The sequence below is a fragment of the Aplidium turbinatum genome, chromosome 18 (assembly GCF_918807975.1).
Source record: "Aplidium turbinatum chromosome 18, kaAplTurb1.1, whole genome shotgun sequence".
NCBI classification, from domain to species: Eukaryota; Metazoa; Chordata; class Ascidiacea; order Aplousobranchia; family Polyclinidae; genus Aplidium; species Aplidium turbinatum.
Genome location: NC_137489.1, coordinates 9,499,937 through 9,522,892, shown reverse-complemented (window position 1 = coordinate 9,522,892; position 22,956 = coordinate 9,499,937). Strand labels below are relative to the sequence as shown.

The window sequence follows — 22,956 nt, the reverse complement described above, 5'->3', positions numbered from 1 at the left end:
ACACTTAATGCCAGTTCTTGGATATTACAACCTTTCATTTATGACAGATCTACTACAGAAATTGAAGATTTGATTGATCTCAAATCGGATTTTGGTATGAAAGTATTATTTAAAGAGACACCATACACTGACTTTTGGGTGCACCTGTTAAATGTGCCAGAATACAGAAGTATAGCAGAAAGGGCAATTTCCGTACTTATTCAAATGCCAACAACGTATTTATGCGAAAGCGGCTTTTCTTGTTTGTGTGAAATCAAATCTCGAAAGAGAAATTCAATCACACACATCGATCCATTGAGGAGGGGAGCAATTGAAAAAGATATCATACCTCGGTTTGAGTTGTTAGTTAATAATGTGCAACAACAAAACAGTCATTAAATAATGATTTTTTATATCGCTTTTACCTCAGTTTACCTTTTAAGTAAACAGGGTGCATGAGTTCGTCACAACAACTTTAAGGGTTCACCAAACCAAAAAAGGTTGAAGAGCACTGGTGTAGGCTACAATAGGCTATATGGTAGGAAAAAAGCAGTGATGTACGCGCATACAAAAAATATTGACGCCGTCAGAGTAAACGCAAACGTTCGAAAAACTATGCGCCGTGCGTCAACGTAACTTGTAAAAAAAGTTGGCGGCGTCAGTGCATACACCAGGGTAAACTAATTTTGTTTGCTAGGTGCCAAACATTCACACGGTATAAACCACTCGAAACAAACAAGTTTTATTTGAAATTTCCACGAAGAAACACAAGCATCTGAAAGTGTTCATCTGACATTTTGCTGTGTTTTGGTTCCAATATGTCTTTGCTCATTGAAAACATTCTTTCAACTGCAGCGCTGGAAGGTGTTGGCGTGTTGTAGCGAAAAAAATACAGTTTGCGGCATAGCATTTGCGGCGTATACGTGCATCTCTGCAAAAAAGTGATTACCGTATCTTATTAAATAACATGATAGGTAGGCTATATAGCTTAGTCTACTAGGCCTACCTGTCAACCATGGCAAAACACGGGACCATGTTACTGTAAACCAACCAACCATAGGCACATATTTTTTGCATGTTTAGATGGTTTACAGCAACATGGTCCTGTTTTTGGCCGTGCTAAACAGGTTGGCACTACCTGACCTACCCCTGAAGAAGTTATAGTCGTGTCTGATTGACAAAATGTCGGAATAAAACCAGATTATCACGTTATAGGCTACATATTGTGGTAGTTCAGCTTAGTTTGCTCCAGAAGAAAGTAAGCCTATATCATGTTATTTAACTAAATTTCTGGTGAACAGCCTCATTCAATTTTTAGCTTATTATTAGCCCACTAGCTTCTTGTGAATGTGGTGCTGAGAAGCAGACCGCATTCCTTATCAATCATCAACGATTAAAGCCTACCATTAATAAGCCATCCAATGGAGTGGAAGGTCTGCATGTCTTAGATGATGAAACTAAAGACTGAACTGCTTTCTAGTAGCCTTTCAGCGTACTTTACGAACATAGTTAACCTGAGATAGTAAAAGGATACACTCTCGGTCCCAGAGGCTTACACGACGATCTTCTTCGTCGTGTCTCTGGGGCGATTGAGATTGGGCGATTCAGCGGAATTGATTGTGGGCTTGTGGCCTATTAAAACTACTGTACATTACACCTTTGGTAAGCTCCAAAGTTTTCTACCTAAAAAGAATACACATTAGCAGCAGAAAAATCTCCCCTTTTAGATTACATCACTTACTACTGTGCCAAAATTTGCACAGGGGGCATAGAGAGATTTTTGAATGACGCTTGTTGGAGTTTAGATTTTTTTTTGCTTGGCAGCACTGTTTGCACTAGCTAAAACAATCGATAAACTGGACAAGATTACTGTAATTGTATTGGAAAGCTCAGTTGAAAGAACTTAAGAAAATTCCATATTAATCCATGTAATGTACCGGTAGTCTATGTATATCGAATATAGGTATATACATGTAAAGTTAGTTGGAAAATGGAAATTAAATGTCTTCCACCACTCCAGATTCGCACAACAGAGCGGCTAAATGAAGAGGGAGTCTTCAGAACGCAACTCTGAGGAAGCATGTAGGACAATAGTTGATTATTTCGTGTCTATCTTGATAATATAGAATAGCCTACATGTGAGGCTACTAGCCTACAAGTACAGTATAGATACCACTTCATGTTGAATACATAATACATATGCAAAACAACAAGCAATGTACCTTAGTCATCCCGAAAACGTTTCAATGTATCACAATATTTGAATTAATCATTTGATTTCTTTTGAAAGTTGTTTGATAGGTAGCGTCTGGGTCGAGGCTGCTCCAGTTACTAGCCTATAGCATGCTACAGTATTACCAAGCATAGTCTCAAACATTTTTTCAGATACAGCAGCTGCTTGACTAATTGACAGTCCTACTAAACCTTATTTGTTTGTATTGCTTTGGTTGGTATTGTACAGTTGTGTAGTTAGGCTTATCACTTGCATCACAAAGAAGTACAGTAGTGCCTAGATTAGTATGACAATAGTATGTTGGTGCAGAAGATCATAAGTACAGTGGACTCAGGTCTAGTCAACTTGTGAGTAGTAGGCTACTTTCCATTAGTTTATATTTGCAGTTTTATGAAAAGGAAGATAATCTTTATTTTAAAATATGCAGTTACAGCAAAGCTAAAGAAAACAAAGGAAGAGATGCATGTGAAAAGGTACTCAAAAAGAATTATGAAAATTAGTGAAAAGCAGAAATGTTGAAAGGTAATTCAGCGTCATTGTTATTTGTGAATTACACTCATGCAGCTAGACCTACATTAAACTGTAGTTGTTAAGTAATATCAAATCTATTTTTTGCCAATTGATCAGGATTCTAAGCTTTATTTTCTCGTCCACTACGCATGGCCTACCAGAGATTTCCGGTAGCCAAAAGAAAAGTCCGTTTAATTTGGTGTTTTGAACAATAAATTGACATTCTGTTTTGTGTTCACTCCGAAGGTAAGAACAACACAAACAAGCCCTGAAACATATTTGCAGTTGTATTTAAATACACTGCTTAGTGTGCTTACCAAGCAGATGTAGAGCTAGGTGATCTTTGAGTTTTTATAGGGGGACGCTCAGAGTTTTTGCGAAACTTTCATCAGCTGCATTTCTTGTCGACGTGTGAGAAACCTTGCTGTGTTTCTGAAAAAGGGTTGAGAATGCAAGTGAGAAAAAAAGTTTCAAATATCAACAGAGTGGAGAAATGTAGGCAGCGATCAAACATAGCCTTTCGGCACAGTATTTTAATAGGCGCCATTTAGCGATTTTTTTCTTGGCCGTAGTCGCCAAGAGCTTAGAGGCCAGCTGAAATTCTAGTGGCTAATTAGGTCCACTGCAAATGCTCATTTTTTGGAATACCACAAACGACAATTTTTTCTGTTTGTGATTAAAGTGAGTCTGTCGTAAACAATTAGCTTGCTAGTGTGTGGACTAGCAACTGCAAACTCCAAATGTAAATATTGAGCAATTGCAGTGCATTTTGTCAAAATTGATTACTGTATTACCTTCTAATCACTTGCTGAAAAACATGAAAAACTTCTTTTGTTGGAAAAATACATATATTATATGAAAGTTTCTTCAGATCAGGTTAGGAAGCTGTATGATGTCTATTCTGTAAAGTCTATAAGCACTGTAGTAGTTAGCTGGGACTGGATATTAAATGGCAAAGCTCTATTCTGTAAAGTCTATAAGCACTGTAGTAGTTAGCTGGGACTGGATATTAAATGGCAAAGCTCTGTGGAAAGGTTGTGAATGAAAGACATAATCAATTTGAAATCAGTTATTATTAGCTAACAAGGTTATGATCATATGATGTCAATGTTTCCATTTGCAATCACATTGTAATATGAGACCCTTAACATGAAGGACTTGTTTATAAATGATTTAAATTTTGCATCACTGGCTTCTCATTTTTAAACTGTGTTTTTGGAAACACATTGAAGTCTTACATGATAGTTTTATAAGTTACTGCCTAATTGTAATTACTGCACCTTGATAGAAAACTTTTTATCATCACTAATAGTGATCTCCCATGCGTTATCCTTTTTTGTTAATCATTTTGCAGATAAATACTTGGTTAAAGAATTTTAGCACCTTAGTTTCACAGAATCAATAGTAATGTCTGGAAGAAGGGTTAGCCAAGACTCGTCTGTGGAAAGCGTAGGGCGTGTCGCATCATGCATGGCTGGCATGCGGAATCAATGGAATAGTTTTCTGACATTTCTTTGGGATCCTACAGAAAGAACCGTATTAGGACGTGGTGGTAAAAGTTGGGGTGAGTAACCGAAAAAATTATCTCATAAAAAAAAAAAATTCTTTACATTATTATTAAATTATTATCTGTGGTTTCCACTTTCCAATCTTTTTGTGGTCATGGACCTCTTATAAGTTGCTAAGTCTGGAACTAGACCAAGACCTTTGAACTTCTAATCTTGACTTTGAGTGAAAAACTTGCCAAAGTACTCTAGTGTTAATTACTTTTCATGATTTGGGTACCTACAGTATTTAGCCCTGTGCTAGATCACTGTATTGCTAGGTCATTAGGTGCAATTCTGTGTGAAGTGTATGACTCTGTAGTCTGTATGTTAGTGGGTGTTTGGTGGTTGGACGGTATGATATATTTTTCATTCTTTGATAGGATACAAACTTTTGTGTGGAAAACATTAACATACCAAGCTAAAAAATATAAAATCCATAACAATAGCATTGAACAATGAACATATATTGTTGTTAGGCCTAAAATATAAATAAAGAGTGATAATATATAAGCACCAAAAAAGTAATACTTTAATTGAAATAGCACCTACATCAGCTGGTGTCAGAGTGACCCAGCACCTAAATCACCTGACGCCATAATGTGGACAGACATCTACTTGGCACGTGTTTTCCTGTTTGTACCTGCAAGTCAATAAGTCATGTTTTGGAAATTCAGTAGTTTTACTTAAAATAAATGCATTCTTTGGCCCTTGAAACCTTTTTTTGGATTGCAGGTTGGCACCCATGCAAATGTTAGAGTGGTATCCAGCTGGCAAAAGTTACAATTTTCACATTAATTCAATGTCGCAAGATGTTGAACTAGTGCAACAAATAAAATTTTTGCTAATTGGTTATGCAGTTGGAATAGCTCCCTTAAGGTATCATGAACAGTTTTGGCTTTTACCGTTTAATACTTTGCCAAGCAAGCTTGCTACAAGACAGTGGTTGACAAACTCTTGTTATTATGGCCCAAAGCACTCTTTCAACAGCTATTGAAGGCCCACTTTATTTAAAAGCACACTTAATATAAATAATGGCTTAAAAAAATACTCAATCACTTGCAATTATCCAATAGCTTGGTAGGCCAGCAAATATTTTGGTAGGCTACTGTCTAAAGTTATCAGACTATCAAAAGCGCAGTTATAACAACGTGAACGTGTTTACTTTTTTTTTGAAATATTTTTGAAGAATCGGGAAGCCCACACCCCACTAAAAATTTCTAAAAGGTCATGGCTTAATTTGCTGATCACCCATCACTGCTTCAGGATTTCCTCATTTTTATGCTTATAAACACACACAAGCATGTGGCCCATTTGATAAAAACAAACAACTTTATTGTTGTAATTGTATAATGTATATCTATACTTTATTCAAGTTATTACTTGTGCTACTAAAACAGATGTACTGGTATGCACCCTCAAAATTACCAATATCTTATTGTGAATAGGATCTCAAATACATGGCAACATCTGCCTAGATGCCTCTCATTAATTATTCAATGTTCCTACTTTTACAAGTTTTATCTGTGTATATCCTGTGATCAATGTTCAGACTATGTTCAAATTATTAACCAAACTTACAAGCATATGTGATATTGTGTGTGCTTCCCTTTCCAAAAGCAAAAAGAACAATCATCATTAAATGCAATATTAGACTTACCCAAATTACAAATCCCATAATTAGAAGTAGATGCTCACAGTCACATGATGCGTTTCATGTCACAGTTTCCTTGTGTGATGACGTCACACAACATTTGCTTGTGTGTATGTTGAATTTTTTTCAAACTTTTGTGCCATCACGACAACTTTGAATTTTCACACAGGTTGAAGTCCAAAACCTACATAACCGTAAATTAATGATATGCGTAGTTTATAAACGTTTTTTTTCTGAATTCACCATTTCACATCAATATTGTCAGCGCCACACTTGTTTGATCTCGCACTTTGAATCGTTTTCGTCCAATGCTCTGCTGAAACCATTTGTACCCAAGTTTCCAACTTTCAATTTGTAAACTTTTTGTGAATTCACTATGCTTGTTGCAATGTGACTCTGCATAATGTCGCCAAACTTGATGTATGAGAAAAAATACGCATACTCTCACTTTGATTCAATATTTTCAGCTCACGGGTTTTTTTTCATGTTAAAAGCTTGGAGTGAATTTAATTTATTTAGTTGAGCTTTTCATTGTATTTGTCCTTATTTATTAATTTTTCTGCAATCCGCTGACAAATTCTGTGTCCAAATCGTCAGTTCTTAGTATCGTTTTTAAACTCAAACTTTATATTCCTTATTTTAGGTATTATACAGTCGATTTCTTCAGCCAGTGATACTAAAATTTTGTTTCATTTTCATGTGACTATCCAGTTAGCAAAATCCGTTGCATTTCGCTGTATAAAGTTAGATAAATGTAGATAGGACAGATTATGCTCGGTGGATGTTATGACTTTGGTTTGATCATTTCAATGAGCAATAAAGTAGACGCTGATGTCGCTCAATCTTTTTTCTGGTTTTTCGATTCTATGTACAAAGAAGTACAATCTACTGTATACAAGAGTCCATCACTCCATCAACCACCTGTAGGAGGCAACCAAATGAATGAACGCATCATGTGACTAAAATCAGCCGGGTCTGGTGACAGTGACTTGTAATACCAATCTATAATGTGAAAGCGGCTACTTTCTTATCGCACAAGAACAAAACCGGCTGAAAAACATTATCACGATCTTTGAGTTTTGCACTTCCGTCTGCTGGGAGTGTGGTGAATGGAAATTTACAAACTACCTCACAACGAGTACGTACGCTTCGTGGGAATTTAATGGTTTCAATTGCGCTGTTGCGTTGATACCACATCAAGAAACAACCTCTTTACCTACACTTTCATATATTGCGTAACTTCCTGACTGGCAAATCGTTGTTGTGGATGTGTGTAGAGCAGGGGTGTGCAACCTTTATTACAGGAGGGCCAGATATATATAACTGGGTGGAACCGCGGGCCGCACGTTTATTTAACATATGATTTCTAGTAGTTGCAGGCACAAAAGAGTAGTTTTTTTGTTATTCATGTTATTCTTATATTAGGGGTTATCTCCTTCCAGAAATAATAAGTTAGGACGCATAAATTTCTGAAGAAAACTGCTATTCAAATTTATTGTCACACAGTCTTTAAACGAGCTCAGTGAGAAGTTTGCAGCTGGCTTCTTTTCCCGACGGCTTTTTCCAAATTTACTTTAATGGAAGTGATCGCAATTCGAAGTCCATTTTCCAGGTGTTCATCTGTCAGAACCGATCAATAGGGAGATTTCATGACGCACGTTTTAGAAAAAAATGTTCGCACAAATAAGTTGAGCCAAAAAGTGCCATTTTTGAACCATGGATTTTTCAAATGTGGAAAGTCATCTTAGTTGAAATGTTTTTGGTAAAAATCGCCAAGATTCATTTCTAAATACTTTGCTTTCAAATCCGTTTTCTCTTGAAGATCAATCAGTTCAAGTTATATCTTCTGGTGCTTTGTTAATGTCTGTGTTGAATGGCGAAGCGAATATACCAAACAAATGTTCATGAGATTTGAAGTCCTTGAAACAAGCCAAAAATCCATACAACAATTTTTCAAGTTGGTCAGCAAATTCAGTTTTCATCTCAGGATGCATTCCATAGTCTCTTAATGTTGGAAAGTGGAAAAGATTTCCCGTCTGTACGTGAGCTTTCCAAAGTCGTACTTTGTTCATAATGCGTTTTATGTGACCATACATTTTTACGTTCCAAATAATTAAATACAATGGATTAGCGGTGGCCGATGGGAGACTTCTAAAATGGTTAACAGAAGGTGCGAAATCTACAATAATCCACTCCACAATGAATTGTTCACACGTGCCAGACTAAACTAAATTATAAACACGTTTCGCGGGCCGCACACAATTCAAAATTAGCACATCTTCGCGGGCCACACAATTTTTCTTCGCGGGCGGCATTTGGTCCGCACGTTGCACACCCCTGGTGTAGAGTTTAAGATAACTTAACAACAACAATAATAACCTCGTGCAACGTTCTATTCTTCTAAACGATCATTCTTCCTGTATTGAACAGAATACTTTTGTAGCTGATCCGTCAGCAAATACAATTCGACATTTGCATACTTGAAACCAAGATGTTGTTTCCCTTGTTTTGAATATGGCCATCTTGACTTTAACGTAGAAACTTTTGTCAGTTTTTACTCTGTAGTGTGAGACATAAGATATTCTGCTTAAAATAAATGATAAGGTTTGCTTTGCCAGATAAGCATACTACTTCTTCAAGTGTAGGCGTCTTTCACACTCAATATACTTAATTGATAATAAATCCAGCCTCGTAGGTAAATATCGACCCCAAACAAGCGATTCATTGCCCTGTTTCAAATGGTTTGATTAACACAAAGAAAAATCGAAATCAATCAAGTAAAAGGTGTCCTTCTGAAAACTTTGTTTTATGGCAGTGTTTTTTTTAGAATTGTTTTAAAAGCTTTCCTGGTGTTGCTGATAATGTGTGGCAGGCCACTGCAATCATCGCAAAACTTGCACAGCCCACAACTGAAATGATTAAAAGTTTTACGCACACTGTAATATGCTGTTTTGTGAAGCTTTTTCCCAAATTGAATTTGAATTATTCAAACTACAAAGCCTATTATCACATTCTAAATCTGATGTATAATACAGTTTAAACATTATTTAAACTCTTTGTCATACAGATAAGCTACCAAAAAATGAAGTATATACATTCAATGATTCAAATAATAATCACTTACCACTTGTCTGAATGTCTCGTCAATACCATGTCCCACTCCAACTTGAAGGTGAAAGAAAAGCAACTCTTCTGCCAAGTTTCCAATTCATAAGTTTATGTTTGTCGTTCATACCACTAACATCTTCCTCGGCCACTTTGAAAACCAGTTCTTTTGTCAAAACCGTGGTTTCAAGCAATAAACTTTCATCACTTCAGGATCAAATATGTCTTGCGATTGCCAGCCTTCTTTTGTATCATTGGCATCTGGGCAACTTTCGGTTACGGGGTTACTAATTTTTTATATATTCACAGTTACCAAGACTTTATAACTTTTATCAGCAATTTAACAACCTAACACCGTTAACTTTATATTATATTCAAGTCTTGCTGCGGGTGACACAGTCGAACGCTTTCGTCCGAGGAATGCTTGTAGAATCTGATTTGAGAATAAATTCGTTCGTATTCATGATTTATTGTCATTATAGTGTAAAGGCTGTTGTTTTTACTTACGATTTATCGATTGTCTTTCCGTTGTTGCAGTGATTATTATATTTTTCCATAATGATAAAAGGGATTTAAGATGAGATGCTGTATAAAGCCGACTCTTTCGATCAGATGCGATGTTCTTGAATTCTCAATTTCAGTTACTTCTTCAGTGAAGGTTGAGCCCAGCGCGTTTAAACCGGTTCGTTGGACTGGTTTGAAGTTTGTTTAGCTTTTTGTCAGTTGTTTCTGCAATGCGATAGTCAGAATATTTCGGAAGCCGAAAAAGGCTGTGAACACTGAAAAGTACGAAAAATTCGCTTCCTTAAAAAAAGAAATAAAATGATTACTGCCGAAACTACAAATCAACCGTTTTTTACATTGATTCAACGTCTGCAGACGTTGAATCAATATAAAAAACGTTTGATTTGCTGTCTGGGGGTAGGCTGGCTGGTGAAAAATGCTCTTGCAATTCAACCATAACGGTGGACAGTTCACAAGTACATAGGTTACATGCCATTCGCTGATATTCTTGAAAAAAGTACGGTTGTAGTTTGAAGGACGTTTGCAGCTGAGGAGTATCACGAGCATTGGTTTAAATATTTTAATACAGGCTTTAAAGCTTATCTTTCTTGGTATTGTGCCACTGATTGTCGCTTCGTATCCTTCGGCTAATTTTAAAAAAAAGATTCTTGTTTTAAAGAAGTTAAAAAAGCTGTTAACGTCGCATTTGTCTTTAAAACTTGACAAAAGCAGTGCGAATTCTTCAACCTTTGAGTTCAACGTTCTGTCAGATGCTAGTTTAGTTGTGAAATATCAGCATTTCGTTTTAATACACCATTTCGTTTCATTTTGTGGAGTGTGGTTGCAATCAGGTTTTCTACAACAGAATCGAGAGGAAAAATTTTTTGATTGCATCAAATACAAATAAATTTCCGCAATGGGAGAGAAAAAGAAAGAAAAGCAGCCGTTGACTACAACTGCCTCCAAAACTCTATCGGATTTTGCCAACTTTGTGGTAGATACAGAAAACAAAACAGTATTGGGACGGAGTGCAAATAATTGGGGTAAATAATTTTGGTATCATTGCAATATCGTGATTTGAGCGTTGTTGCAATATTGTGAAAAAAAAGCAAACGTGCTATTGTAGCAAGATTTTTTAAAAACTTTTCTTTTGCAGGTCAAATTTTGATCTTTTATGCTGTCTACTACTCTTTCTTGGCTTGTTTGTTCGCCATTGCACTGTCGATTGTACTCGGCACTTTAGATCCATATGTTCCAAAGTTTCAGACCAGAATTCAAGCACCAGGTGAGATTAATTCTAAGACAGCAAATCAGTCGTTTTTCCCATTGCTTCAACGTCTGCAGATGTAAATCAATGTGAAAAGCGACTGATAGATGTCTGAGTTATTGGTTCGATAAAAGAAATGCCACTTTTGATTGATATTTGCAAATTCTGTTCTCGTGGACAAAGCAATTTATTTCTGACCGAGTCATCTAAACGCGTTTTCATTGTTCTACATAATTAATCTCTACTGAATTCTTCGTGTTAAGGTATTTGCAAGGTTGAAAACGACATTTTTTTTTGTAAAAACAAATCTTTTTTAGGCGTTTCCATCCAACCCCGACTCATATCTCGTCAAGCCCTGACTTCGGACATCACATTCACTGTTGGCAAAGAAGCTAGTTACGAGCAATATGTAACGCAGTTGAAGGACTTTTTAGGTGATGCTCTTGTTGAGCCTTGTTTGTATAATAGTAGTATTCCTTTAGAGTGTGATTCATTGTACCTACTTTGACCGGCTCAATAGCTTAGTGGTTAGTGTGCCCGCCTCAGAATCGGTAGATTTGGGTTCGATGCCTTGACGGGTTATATCAAAGACTTTTTAAAAGTGGTATTGAATCTTGTTTATGCTTGGCACCCAGCACAAACGAATAGATTCAGGATAATAATGTATCCGGCCGCACCTCTGTCGGAATGGCCCGTTTCGGTGAGTCCGATTCGGTGAGTCCGATCCCTTAACGGGGGATTTTTTCATTTTTTTTTTTTAATTATCGGGTACCGTAGCCTAATTATCATTGCCGTTTTACGGTTAGGGGTTAGAGGTTAGGAACTCACCGAATCGGACTCACCGAATAGTAGCAGACCCCACCTCTGTACGGCTGCACAGATACTGCTGCTTTGTGAAGCGCTGAAGAGCAACGTATATTTGCGATGGATAAAACGCACTATAAAAACACATTATTATAAATTATGACCGCCTAGTCGAGTGTGAAAAAAGTGTGCGTAAATAATGTGATAGATATTTATTCCCTATGCCCCAACTGGTATGAATCCTGCTCTTACTCTTTAAAAGATGTTTTCTGTAGGTATTCACCGGTTTCACCCAAATCAAGTAACCCCATCACATTTATGGTTGTTCAGATTACGGACCCCAAGACGACAAGAAATTCTTTGTCAATTGTACAAATTCAAAAGTTAAAACAAGCCAAACATTTGTCGGCAACGAGACCGCCCCAGTCTGCACTTTCTACCCTAGCGTGCTTGGCCAGTGCGCGCCTGGTACAAACTACGGCTACGATGACGGCAAGCCATGTATTCTCGTGAAAGTGAACAGGGTGATTGTTTGATTAATTCTTGCGTTCATGTAACTTCTTTAAATGTGATATCGTCCGACTGAGAAGCAGTATTCTTAAGCTGAATTCCGTACATTGTATGTTTTCGTTATCCCCTTATTTCTGATTGAGCTTGGCGGTTAAAGTTTTTCACTTTTAATTGCAAGATTGTCAGCAGTAGTTATTCTATCGACCGTGTTTAGTTAAAAGAATGTATTTCACTCTTCAAATCTTGCTATGGAGATAATGTAAGTTTATGACACCGCAACTACATAGTATACAATATTAGGGCATAGCCCCGTCCGTCTTTGAAAGTTTTTGTTTACAAAAGCCTTGTAGTAATAGCCTATTTTCTCTTCTGTTAAATCATTACCTTTGCAACCTGAAAAATTCTTGCTTAGTATGTTATCATTGATGGTTTTTAACTTATGAAGATAAAGGGTTGAAAAATACATGTTTAGATCATCAACTGGTTTCCTGTCGGGTTTACCGACCTGTCGAAAGCAGTAGGAAATGATGAATCTAAAGCCCCTCCTCTGAAAGACGTGCTCATGAACAGGAAGTACGACCCTCTGTTGATGTATGTGTCTTGCTACGGTGTGGTGAGTAACTTGGTTCTGCCTTCTAGGCCGAATAAAAGTGATCATTAGTGTTTTCAATCAAGATGAAGTGTAATCGTAAAAGGCAAGCCATTGAAATCCCAGTCTATTGCCAAAGCACAAAACCGCTCGTCGTCGGCACTGGATGCTATTGAAGTATGTCTTGATGCTAACTTGATCGCAACTCCCCATGCCACTAAACATGACATTTTTCCTCAACTTGTTTGGCGGTCTGGCACCGCTCCACGAGAGTAGCACAATGGCATTTGAACAGGCCCTTACTTGTAAGCGGTCCTTGCTTTCTTGTTGTTTTTTTAGCAGTTTGCCTGCGTTCAGTTGGACATGCCTGTCAGATTTAACATCGATTGTTTGTTTGTTCACAAAGAATGACGACGATCAGAAGCATCTCAACGGAAAATCTGGCGTGAGCGAAAATACAAAGTACTATCCCGACGGTATCCCGTTCAAATATTACCCTTACCTCGGCAACCTGAGGATGCCTCAATACAAGACTCCAGTGGTGGCCGTCAAATTCACCAATGTCACTGTAAGTTTTTCAAGGTGCAGTTTCGAAAGTTAGCACAGTTACATATGTTAACTTTCAGAAGAGAAATTATGAGTTTAGGAGCAAAATCGTTTAGTTTCTACATTTTAAGCTCTTTATTTTTTGATTAAAATGATGATTTTTTTCATTGGCAATAAATGACATTGGCAATAAAAGTGACTTTGTTAAGGACCAATTGTTCTACACTAGTTATTGGATATGTACGTCATGGTCACCTGTTCCACGTTGTTTTAGACAGATTGAACAATGAACAGAGCTTAATGCTCCTTGTTTTATGCTGTCAAGCATTCAAGATACAACCTGTCCGACAGCAAGTCAAAATAAAAGTTCTGTTTCTTTCAGAGAAATGTCGAAATCAACGTTAGATGCAAAGCATACGCCACCAACATAGTAGATGACAACAGGATGCAAGTTGGTTTCTATAGCTTTAAGTTACGTGTCAACGACGAATAAGGGGCTGTCATCTTCCCAGTGTATGACGGTTCCTCTGAAAAGACTTTTTTAACAAATTTTACTGTGTGCTCCAATAATATCGTGTGTACCCTTCTCTTGAAACGACTTTGTTTGCCTATGAAATAACAATCTACCGCTTTTACATAGATACGACATTTTTTTATTATTAAAACACGCTAAAAAAGGCGGAATCCTGTCAAAAAGTTTCAGTTTTGTATGGTTTCAACGTTAAAACATCGTGAAATGGCAACTTTGCTACTTTGGATGCTACAACATGCTTTCAAGCGTTGTACAATCGACTTGCCCGCGGCGATCAATAATTAACCAACGACTCGCAACATGCAGAAATCCTTGGAGATTAATGAGCTAAGTAACCTGAAGGTCGACTGGTGTTTGTGCATGCGCGCGGTGACACCGCATCGACCTGACGTTCGCTGTGACCTCTGTCAATGTCGTTCGACACGTCTTGAAGTAGTAGTCGGTTTTCTGCATAGGTTCAACATTCGGCAATGCTCATTTCACGAAATAAAGCGTGTATGGTCCCTTAGTTCTCCAACGAGTTGTAGAGTCGACCCATTGTTGCGCAATGGTAGTTTCAATCAAGTTTCAATTTACATCTTGTAATTATAAAACCCTTTGACAACTTTTCACTAATCATGAATTTATGTTTCGATCTGAATCTACGGAAGCTATGCCACGCCCACAAAGTACAGTTGTCCCAAAGCCATCTGAAGACACTCAAGTCTTCACACTGAGTTTAAGTTGTATGTTAAAGTCGCATGTTTTTTTAAATTAACACCGAAGTTGATTTACGACCTAAGGTTTGAGTGTCTGTGCTAACGATAAGGATTTAAACTATCACTTGTGGGCGTTGTTTTTGTAAGTATTGGCTTGGATTTTGTAGCGTTGGGATGTAACCAGTTAGCAATCACATGAATGAGATGGTGAACTAAATATGTTACTTTTTAACTTACTAGCAAGACTCTGCTCTGTCGGATTCTTTTGAACTTGAAGACAAAACTAACAAAACCTGCCAACTCATGTTGTAACCCTTACGTTTGTACATCGCAAAGTCAATTCATTTTGCATTGAGTTTACGTTATGCAGGCGTTGTTTCAATGGAAATGCAGATTGCAGATTTTACTAGCTGGGTATCGTCCATGTCTACCTTGAAGATCTTTTCAAAGTTCTTACCTTCATTGACTTGTTTCTGTGACCTTGAAATGGTGTAAAGAGTGCAGTGTAACTTTTGCTGTCTGGCACTAGTGTCCAGTGCCCAGTCAGCTAATCAATACTTCGTGTTGCATTGATTCAACGTCTAAAGACGTTAAAAATTGTTTCTGTCGCGTTTAGATTGTTATCTGGAAATATCCCAAGCGGCACCACGTGTTAAGGCGCGCATTCGTTATTGCGTCATCTTTCCATGCTTCGTTGGTCAAGCAGACTGAAGGCAAGCGATGACTTAGATGGCAAAAATAACATTGTTGCGTCGTTTAAACGTATGGCGACATTGGAGCTATGTGAAAACGTCAACTGCTGTGAGTTGAATCAAAATTGCTGTTCCAATGCACTGACGACTGGGAAAATCCTTTCTTTTTTTGTTGGTTCAACGTCTGCAAATCGATTTTGCTGATGAGTAGTTATCCACAAACAGCAAAATCCATCGGTTTTACATTGATTCAACGTCTGCTGTCTGGGTGGGGTGTAGTGAGTTTTCGATTTGAATTTTAAAATAACAATGATTTACACCAAACAAGTATTGACAAGAAAGCAACGCAAATGGAAAATAATCGTATAATTATCACCACTTTTCCTTCAATATAGTGACATATATGTTTGATGTTTCTTCTGTAGTATGAAATGCATTGGTGTTGTTAGTAACAAAATACAAGCTATTGCAAACAAACAAGGTGTGACTTAAAGTAGACAACTTCGTGCATTGCACAGTTTGACATTTGACTTTATAAAAATGTAAAGAAAGTGTTCAAACGACTTGATTTGTTACATTTTGCAGACTTTGACTACCCCTACTACAACTTTTTAATCGAAATTTTATAAGATTTTTTTTTTTACTTTTTTCGACTTATTATAATATAAAAGCTTTTTGTTCCCTTGGGGAAGAAGTCAAGTGAGAAAAAAAAAATTAAAAAAATCAAGGTGTTAGTAAATGGCTAACAGTGTGGCTGAAATTTTATGAATCAAGTTGGCTTTGTTTTTCAAAGCCTGATGATCTTAAAACACATTGTGTCACCTGGACAAACTTTAAAATATAATTTTTTAAACATTTCACTAAGACATACAATACAGGCTTCCAAAAGTTGACAAAATCTGAAAAAGCGCGGAATGCAACAAATCAGGCCGTATCTCTAGGTAGCCATGTTTAAGCTAAAAAAGGTTTTACGGATATTTGGCAGCAAAGTTGTATACAGAAGTGCGATTATCACCAACCTCAGCTGTAAGCCTTCACTTAACTTTTCGTTGCCTTGCGATAAAATGCCATTGTTTGTTTCACCGTCGCGGTTACACGATAAATCGGTCTTTGACTCTTTGTTTACTTATGGCGTCGCTGATAGCAGAGATAAGCCGGCTATCGTAGCCGTAAGTACTGGAACATGATCTTTCAGTGTACTTTTGCAGTCACGTGACATTTTGCTAGCGGTTGAGCGGCAAAATGGCGTGGCTATCAGTTTACGCTGTGTTTGATTGCACTCATTTTTTATCGCTATTCTACTCTATTAAAACTATGATCGATTATTTCAATATGAGGGAGAGTTTTGTGCCCAAGTACTTTTGTTACTTCAGAACAATACGGTTTCCAAAAAAGCGGGATGGTTAATGTAGGCTAGACGTAAATTTTTAAATAATTTTTATCCAGTCAACTGATCAAACCTAATTTTCTGAGTCTTCAATTGTATTGCCTGAACCAAGCAGCGCCAAAGCAAGAAGTAGACCAACTGTTCTTTAATAACTAGTCGTCGTCGTGTGAGCCTCTGAGGCCTAGGGTCTATCCTTTTACAACCCCAGATTCACGATGTTTCCAAACTACACTGGAAAGCTACTAGAGAGCAGCCAGTCTTTGGTTTCGTCATCCATAACACGCAGGCCTTTCACTACATTAGGTGGCTTGAAGATGGTACAGTCATTGATGATGTGGTCTGTTCCTCGGCACCACAGGAAGAGGCCATTCCCCATTGGTGCATGGTTGAGCGGAAAAGTCCGGCGCCCGTACGGAGACGGTTGAAGCGCACCCGTGCTTGCCTTGGTAGTGTCAGGCCGATGGAGCGTGTATCGGCGTCGGGGATGAACGAATAGAGTCTGGTGGTGCTTGAATTCCATTTAACGTCCGCCCAAGTAGCCGCAAAGATGTCTTGTACATCGTCTTCGTTAATCAGAAGTTGAGCCGCTGGCACGAATGGGTGTCTTGATTTCAGTCGACGGGGGTGCTCGTTTGGGAGAGCAGATATCTTGTGGTGGAAGGACAGAGTGGTTTCAGAGACAAGGTGGTTAGGCTCAAGTGCCGGTCGACCGAGGGACAGAGTGTTTTTTTCGCGACAAAGCTCAGCGGGTTGGATGCCAGCGAGAATTGGGAGATTGTCCAATGGTGTGGGACGCATGCATCCGGTCACTGGCGCTGTTTATGGCAGTGTCGGTGTTATGGCAGTGAACACTGCGGCACTAAACAGGTGCACAGTACTCTGCTGAAGAGTAGACAAGGGCTAAGGCTGTTATAAGCAAAGTGTCAGCCCTCGCCCCCCCAGCTAGAGTTTGCCAGGCGCTTGAGTAGCGCAGCGCGGATGTCAACTACTAGTCGGAGTGAGCTGGCATTTTGAGTTTTGCAGTCATTCAATAATGGCTTCCAAATGTTAACATTTAATATTTTCATGGTCAGAAATAAAAATAACTAAACTGAAAAAAAGCTAAGGTTGCAAACACTCAATCTACTTCGGAAGAAATATTCAAACACCTTAGTGAAGTTGAAATGATAAAAACAGGTCACCATGTGTGGTCAGAGAACACTGAGTAGATCAAAATTTAAAACAACAACTACAAACTTTCTAAGTGCTTGACCAGCAGCCAGACTAATGAGAGTAGACCTGAGGTTTTGGCGCGAAAATATTTCCAAGCAAAAGAACTCGCTAAGCTAGTGTTCTTGTGGAGCTGGTCACACTGGAGCGTATTTTTTCTTGCGTGCTCTGGTTTATTTGCGCAATTTTCGTAAGCGGTACTAAGTGCAATTGTCTTAAACAAACAAAAAGTTAAGCGTGCTTAAAGCCTTAAGCAATAAAACAATCGTCGTGTGGCAGGGGCGGATCCAGAGGGGGGCGATTGGGGCGATCGCCCCCCCTAAAACCTAAGAAAGTAGCTTTATTCTTCATTGATATGTATACAATTTGGAAAACAACATGTCGAAAGCAATGCTGAATAAGTCTTTTGCCATGTTCAAAGATTAGGTTAGGCTATAGGCCTAATAATCCACCCCATAAACATTGGCTCGTGAAAAACACGAGAAAGATACGTGTTTTTTTACCCCAGTTTCTCGTGTAAAACCCGTGATGTGCACCCGTGTATTACATGGGTGTTTGCACAAACGCAACCCGTGTTTTTCACGACTTCTATACCCGTGTTTTACACGGCATCTAACCCGTGTTTTACACGACTTCTAAACCCGTGTTTTACACGACTTCTAACCCGTGTTTTACACGACTTCTAAACCCGTGTTTTACACGGCATCTAACCCGTGTTTTACACGACTTCTAAACCCGTGTTTTACGCGGCATCTAACCCGTGTTTTACACGACTTCTAAACCCGTGTTTTACACGGGTGTTTGCACAAACGCAACCCGTGTTTTTACACGACTTCTAACCCGTGTTTTACACGACTTCTAAACCCGTGTTTTACACATCAAACCCGTGTTTAATATGGCAATTTATTTGGTACCAAAATCACACATGCCAAAAAACACAGATATAACTGAAGACAGTACAGCTGTTTCACACATCATCAGTTGGGCGAACCGTGCTGGATGAAGATGTCCTTGCAACTGACTGTCTTCTTATTCTCTTTTCAGCTGATTTGAGGAATTCTTGCACAACAGCTTTAACATCGCCCATGGTTGTGTCTTTTGTGTAACTGTATGTTCGAACTGATGCTGTAAGCAAAAAAGAGTTAGTGCTTAGTCACAAAAGCAATAGGCTAGCAATAGATATACAGAATTCTTCACGGATCAAATACAGTATATTAAAAATAGATTGCAACATACGTTCATTAAGCAGGGTATACGTGCAAAATCTAAAGTTTAGGCTACGTACCATAAATTACAAAATAAATTTGCAATCTTTAATTGGGCGCTTGGAACCGCGTTGACCCATCCAATTAAACTTCGTCATAAGCTTATCCGTAAATACTCCAGAAAGAAGTTGCTTTACGCTCTTTTTGTAGTCCGTCGAAAAATACCGACTCAAATAAGAAATCTGCAAAACAACATTTATCATATAAAATTTAGACTTCACGGTTATATTCCATAGAATAAAAGTAGAGCGCACTCATACTGCAAGCTGTTAAATTTCATTGTTAACAGTCAGGGCCGTGGAGTCAGAGCCGTAACAATGTTTATTGTTTAGCCAAAGGAGTCGGAGTTTTAAAAATTGCACTGACTCCGACCCCTATATAAAATTGAGGAATGCTCTACATTGCGAGGAATTTTAAAATTATCCATTGTCAGAGTGTCAAAAACTTTGGGAAATGTATAATTTGTTGTTTTGCTGCAAATCAATGAATCGTTGTTTTGCTGCAGTCAATGCTGGTTGAAAGTTTCAAGAAATTTGCAGCAGTACGACATTGCAAAACTGTTTTAAAGAGGGTGAAAATAACCAGTATTTCTTGTATGTCTATTCTATGAGGAGAGTCGGAGTTGTGATACCGATTCCACAGCCATGTTAACAGTAAAAAAAAAATTACCAGTTTATTTTGAACAGTGCTGTTTCCCAGGTTGTGTTCAAGCTGATCAAAATCCTCCAGGCTGTTGATGGGAAAAGATGGAATGTCCGAAGGGGGTTCCTCTATTTGTTGAGCTGGGGCGCTTCTTTCGTTTGTCATTATTATATCCAATTATTCGTTGACAGAATTAAAATTCCCATAATTTCCAGTTGAGCAATTCGAATTCGTCGAACTGTGTGAAAAATAAATAGTTGCTTTAACATGATTTGGTGTTAGCAAAGGTGCTTTGCTTTGACAATACAAAAAGAATAGCTCCCAGGCTAGGGCAGTTGTGATTTAAGCAGCTGCCAAACAAGAAAAGCGAGTGGTAAATAATACTGCCAATTAAGAACAATGCTCTTGTAGGGGCGCTCACGTGAGAGACTCAACAGATCTTCCAAAATTCGAGAAACTGAATTTTCAAAATGCGCTGCTTGTGAGTAAAGATGGGAGTTACAAAGGATAAAAAAGAGAGTAAACATAAATAAACGACGTGAAGAATTATAGCTAAAACTATATCATCACACCGATGCAGCTGAGCAATTGTTGAGCGAAGTTAATCGAACAAGTTTCAAGATTTTAATTTAACCAGGTGCAAACCTTCACTTTGCAGCGCAACAAATTCGTCACAAGATATGTTCTTGGTTACTTCAGGCGTAGTGTCGATTGCAACATTCAACTGATTGTCATCCAAGTGAAAATCAAGGACTGATTGTTCACGCTCTGGACTTGATTGCTGTGGTGCCCTCACAGAGGAAGACCGCTTTCTTCTTTTCGATTTAGGTTGTCTACTATCATTTACTTCTTCTTCACTAGCTGCTGTTGAAGCCAAATCAGAAGTATTTTCAGCATGTTGTAACTTTATCAGTGCTTTGGCCAAATCATCTGTTGCAAAATATTAACAGGTCATCTTCCGATAACAGTGATCAAGATTAGGAAAAACAATACACTGGAGAATAAGATCTCATGCATATTGCATATGGAATAATAACAATCTGCTAAAGCGGTTAAATGGAAATTACACACCTTTTTACAGTAATATTCATACCCAAATTTTTGTTGAACATGCTCAAAGAATGCCCCAAATTCAACGTAATTTTTCAAAGTTTTTTGGGGGAGGACTCCCAGATCCCCCGCCGCTGGGTGTCGCCTTCGGCAATTACGCTGCCAGGCTTCGCCCTCCGACCGTCAAACCACCCCTCTTCCCCTTTCAAAATACCTAGCTACGCTACTGAATTGGATCATTGTCATTGGGGCCCGCAAAGCATATTTTGCACAGGGCCCGAAATACCCTAAGGCTGGCACTGTACTGGGGCGTTTCTTTCGTTTGTCATCATTACTGCATAAGCGTAGCCAGGGGGGCAAAAGGGGCCATGCCCCCCCAAATTTTCAAAGTTTGGATTCCGAAGTTGAATCCTTTGTTGAAAATATAATATAATTTGTATTAATTTAAATCGTTTTCCAAGACATCTGGCTATTAACACCCCCAGGATTTGTTTTAGACACACAGAAAGACACCAATAAATTTTGCAAATCGTAAATCGCGCAAAGTTGATGCGATTTACGCTTCTTTAAACTAATCTGTGGAAGCAATTTCAGAATCGCTTACTCTGTTGGGTTTTTGTGTAGCTGAGTTTTTTGTGTTCTCTAATTTTAGCCGCAGTTTTTGCCCATTCGTGTGTAACAGCTACCTTTAATAAGTTAATAGCTGTTTATCTGCCTACAAATTTCATACAATTATTACCCTGAAAGTGTTTCCAGAAAGCGCTATAATGCATAATTTGAGTGTAATTTTGCAAATTTTTCAGGGGGAGCATGCCCCCGGACTCCCCTAAAATATGCGTGCTTTAGGCACGCTCTAACCCCCCGCCAGCCTTATTGCTTCCCTTGCTTAAACAAAATATATTTAGTGATATGCTTGGCTCACTCTACACCTACAAGTGTCGCACACAAAAACAAACTGACGACTATGTTATTCTGGACTGTCCAATGTATCGCGCTCCAACTGGGGCACATGCTGGTCTCGAAGTATTTTCAGCATGTTGTAAATTTATCAGTGCTTTAGCCAAATTATGTGTTGCAAAATGTTAACATGTCATCTTCCCATAACAGTGATCAAGCTTAGTAAAAACGATACACTGAAGAATAAGATCTCATGCATATTGCATATAGAATAATACCTAACAACCTGCTAAAGCGGTTAAATGGAAATTACATATCAAAAAATTGACAGCTAATTAAGACAAGCAGCTGTGCTGCAACAGAAACAACAGAGCAAACATAAATTTTGTTGCACAAAACTCCATATATTGGAAAACATATTATATACATATAGGTACATGTTGATTGTTGAATGAAACAACTTTGACACTTGGCAATGTAAATTAGTAAGAGAGAATCATAAGGCCAGTGAATTCCAACTCTTAACTCTTAAGTCACCATAATTATATATATGTATAATATAGCCGGCCATTGGGTACTCTACTGGCAAAACCCTACCTCTGATTGTTTCCAACTTTTATTTAGGTGCCGTATGTATTATAACTTAATGGGTAGTATAAATTAATATTAATGTTTACCTGTTTTGTACACAATTCGTACATGATACTTTTTCCAATTTGGATTGACATCTGAATTTTGTAGGCATAACTGGCGACCTTGTAACCGGAAGCTCAGGCCAATAACATTCCAAAACATCATTATCATGAAATATCCATTTCTCTAGGACAAGATCAACTTCACCTCTTGATATAAAGTCTACGACTGAAAATGCTCTCAGTCATAGTCTTCATATATTTAATCTACAGAAGCACAAAATAGACTGGACTTACTTAACACAGACAGTAAAGCATTTTCAATCAGTGTTGTTTCTCAAGACTGCACATTAAATGATAGGCCAATCGAGTAAAACTATTCATACAACAGAAATAAATGCACTGTCTACACTCTACAGCAAGCCCTGTAGCCTGTAGGTAGGTACCATACTTCGATAGATGACAAAAAACAGGCACAGCTTTTCGCTACCTTTTTGAACAGCACTGCACCATTTCGGTATGTTCATCGCGATTCGTGCACAATCTTTTGGTAAAAAGAAAGATTGAACCTTTTATCTTCAGGCGCTTTTCGGTAGATTTAAATCAGTTAATGATTTCTAAATATAAATGGAAGATTAATTAACACAAACCTTGTAGCCTACTTAACAGTCACTCTAAAAAGTCCTCTCCTAAGCTGATAAGCAAAT

General features: G+C 38.1%; 2 protein-coding genes across 3 annotated transcripts; one reads left to right on the top strand and one right to left on the bottom strand.

Moving 5' to 3' along the window:
• The first annotated feature begins 4,080 nt into the window (after window positions 1–4,080).
• LOC145787382 (sodium/potassium-transporting ATPase subunit beta-1-like) lies at window positions 4,081–15,685 on the top strand. 2 transcript variants are annotated; one of them, XM_082599117.1, is made up of 8 exons: window positions 9,690–9,707; window positions 10,395–10,572; window positions 10,686–10,814; window positions 11,114–11,230; window positions 11,931–12,124; window positions 12,583–12,723; window positions 13,106–13,267; window positions 13,628–15,685. In XM_082599117.1, the coding sequence occupies exons 2-8, from the start codon at window positions 10,446–10,448 to the stop codon at window positions 13,736–13,738; spliced, it is 981 nt and encodes a 326-aa protein (XP_082455243.1). In that variant the 5' UTR covers window positions 9,690–9,707; window positions 10,395–10,445; the 3' UTR covers window positions 13,739–15,685. The 2 variants fall into 2 exon arrangements, with proteins under 2 accessions (XP_082455241.1, XP_082455243.1); XM_082599115.1 differs by lacking the exons at window positions 9,690–9,707; window positions 10,395–10,572 and adding an exon at window positions 4,081–4,286.
• Window positions 15,686–18,633: 2,948 nt separating this feature from the next.
• LOC145787644 (uncharacterized) lies at window positions 18,634–22,956 on the bottom strand. Its single transcript, XM_082599426.1, has 6 exons — window positions 22,740–22,956; window positions 22,295–22,451; window positions 20,316–20,600; window positions 19,698–19,908; window positions 19,049–19,210; window positions 18,634–18,888 (listed from the first exon to the last, which is right to left on the bottom strand). Exons 2-4 carry the CDS (start codon window positions 22,419–22,421, stop codon window positions 19,838–19,840), a joined length of 483 nt encoding a protein of 160 aa, XP_082455552.1. The 5' UTR covers window positions 22,422–22,451; window positions 22,740–22,956; the 3' UTR covers window positions 18,634–18,888; window positions 19,049–19,210; window positions 19,698–19,837.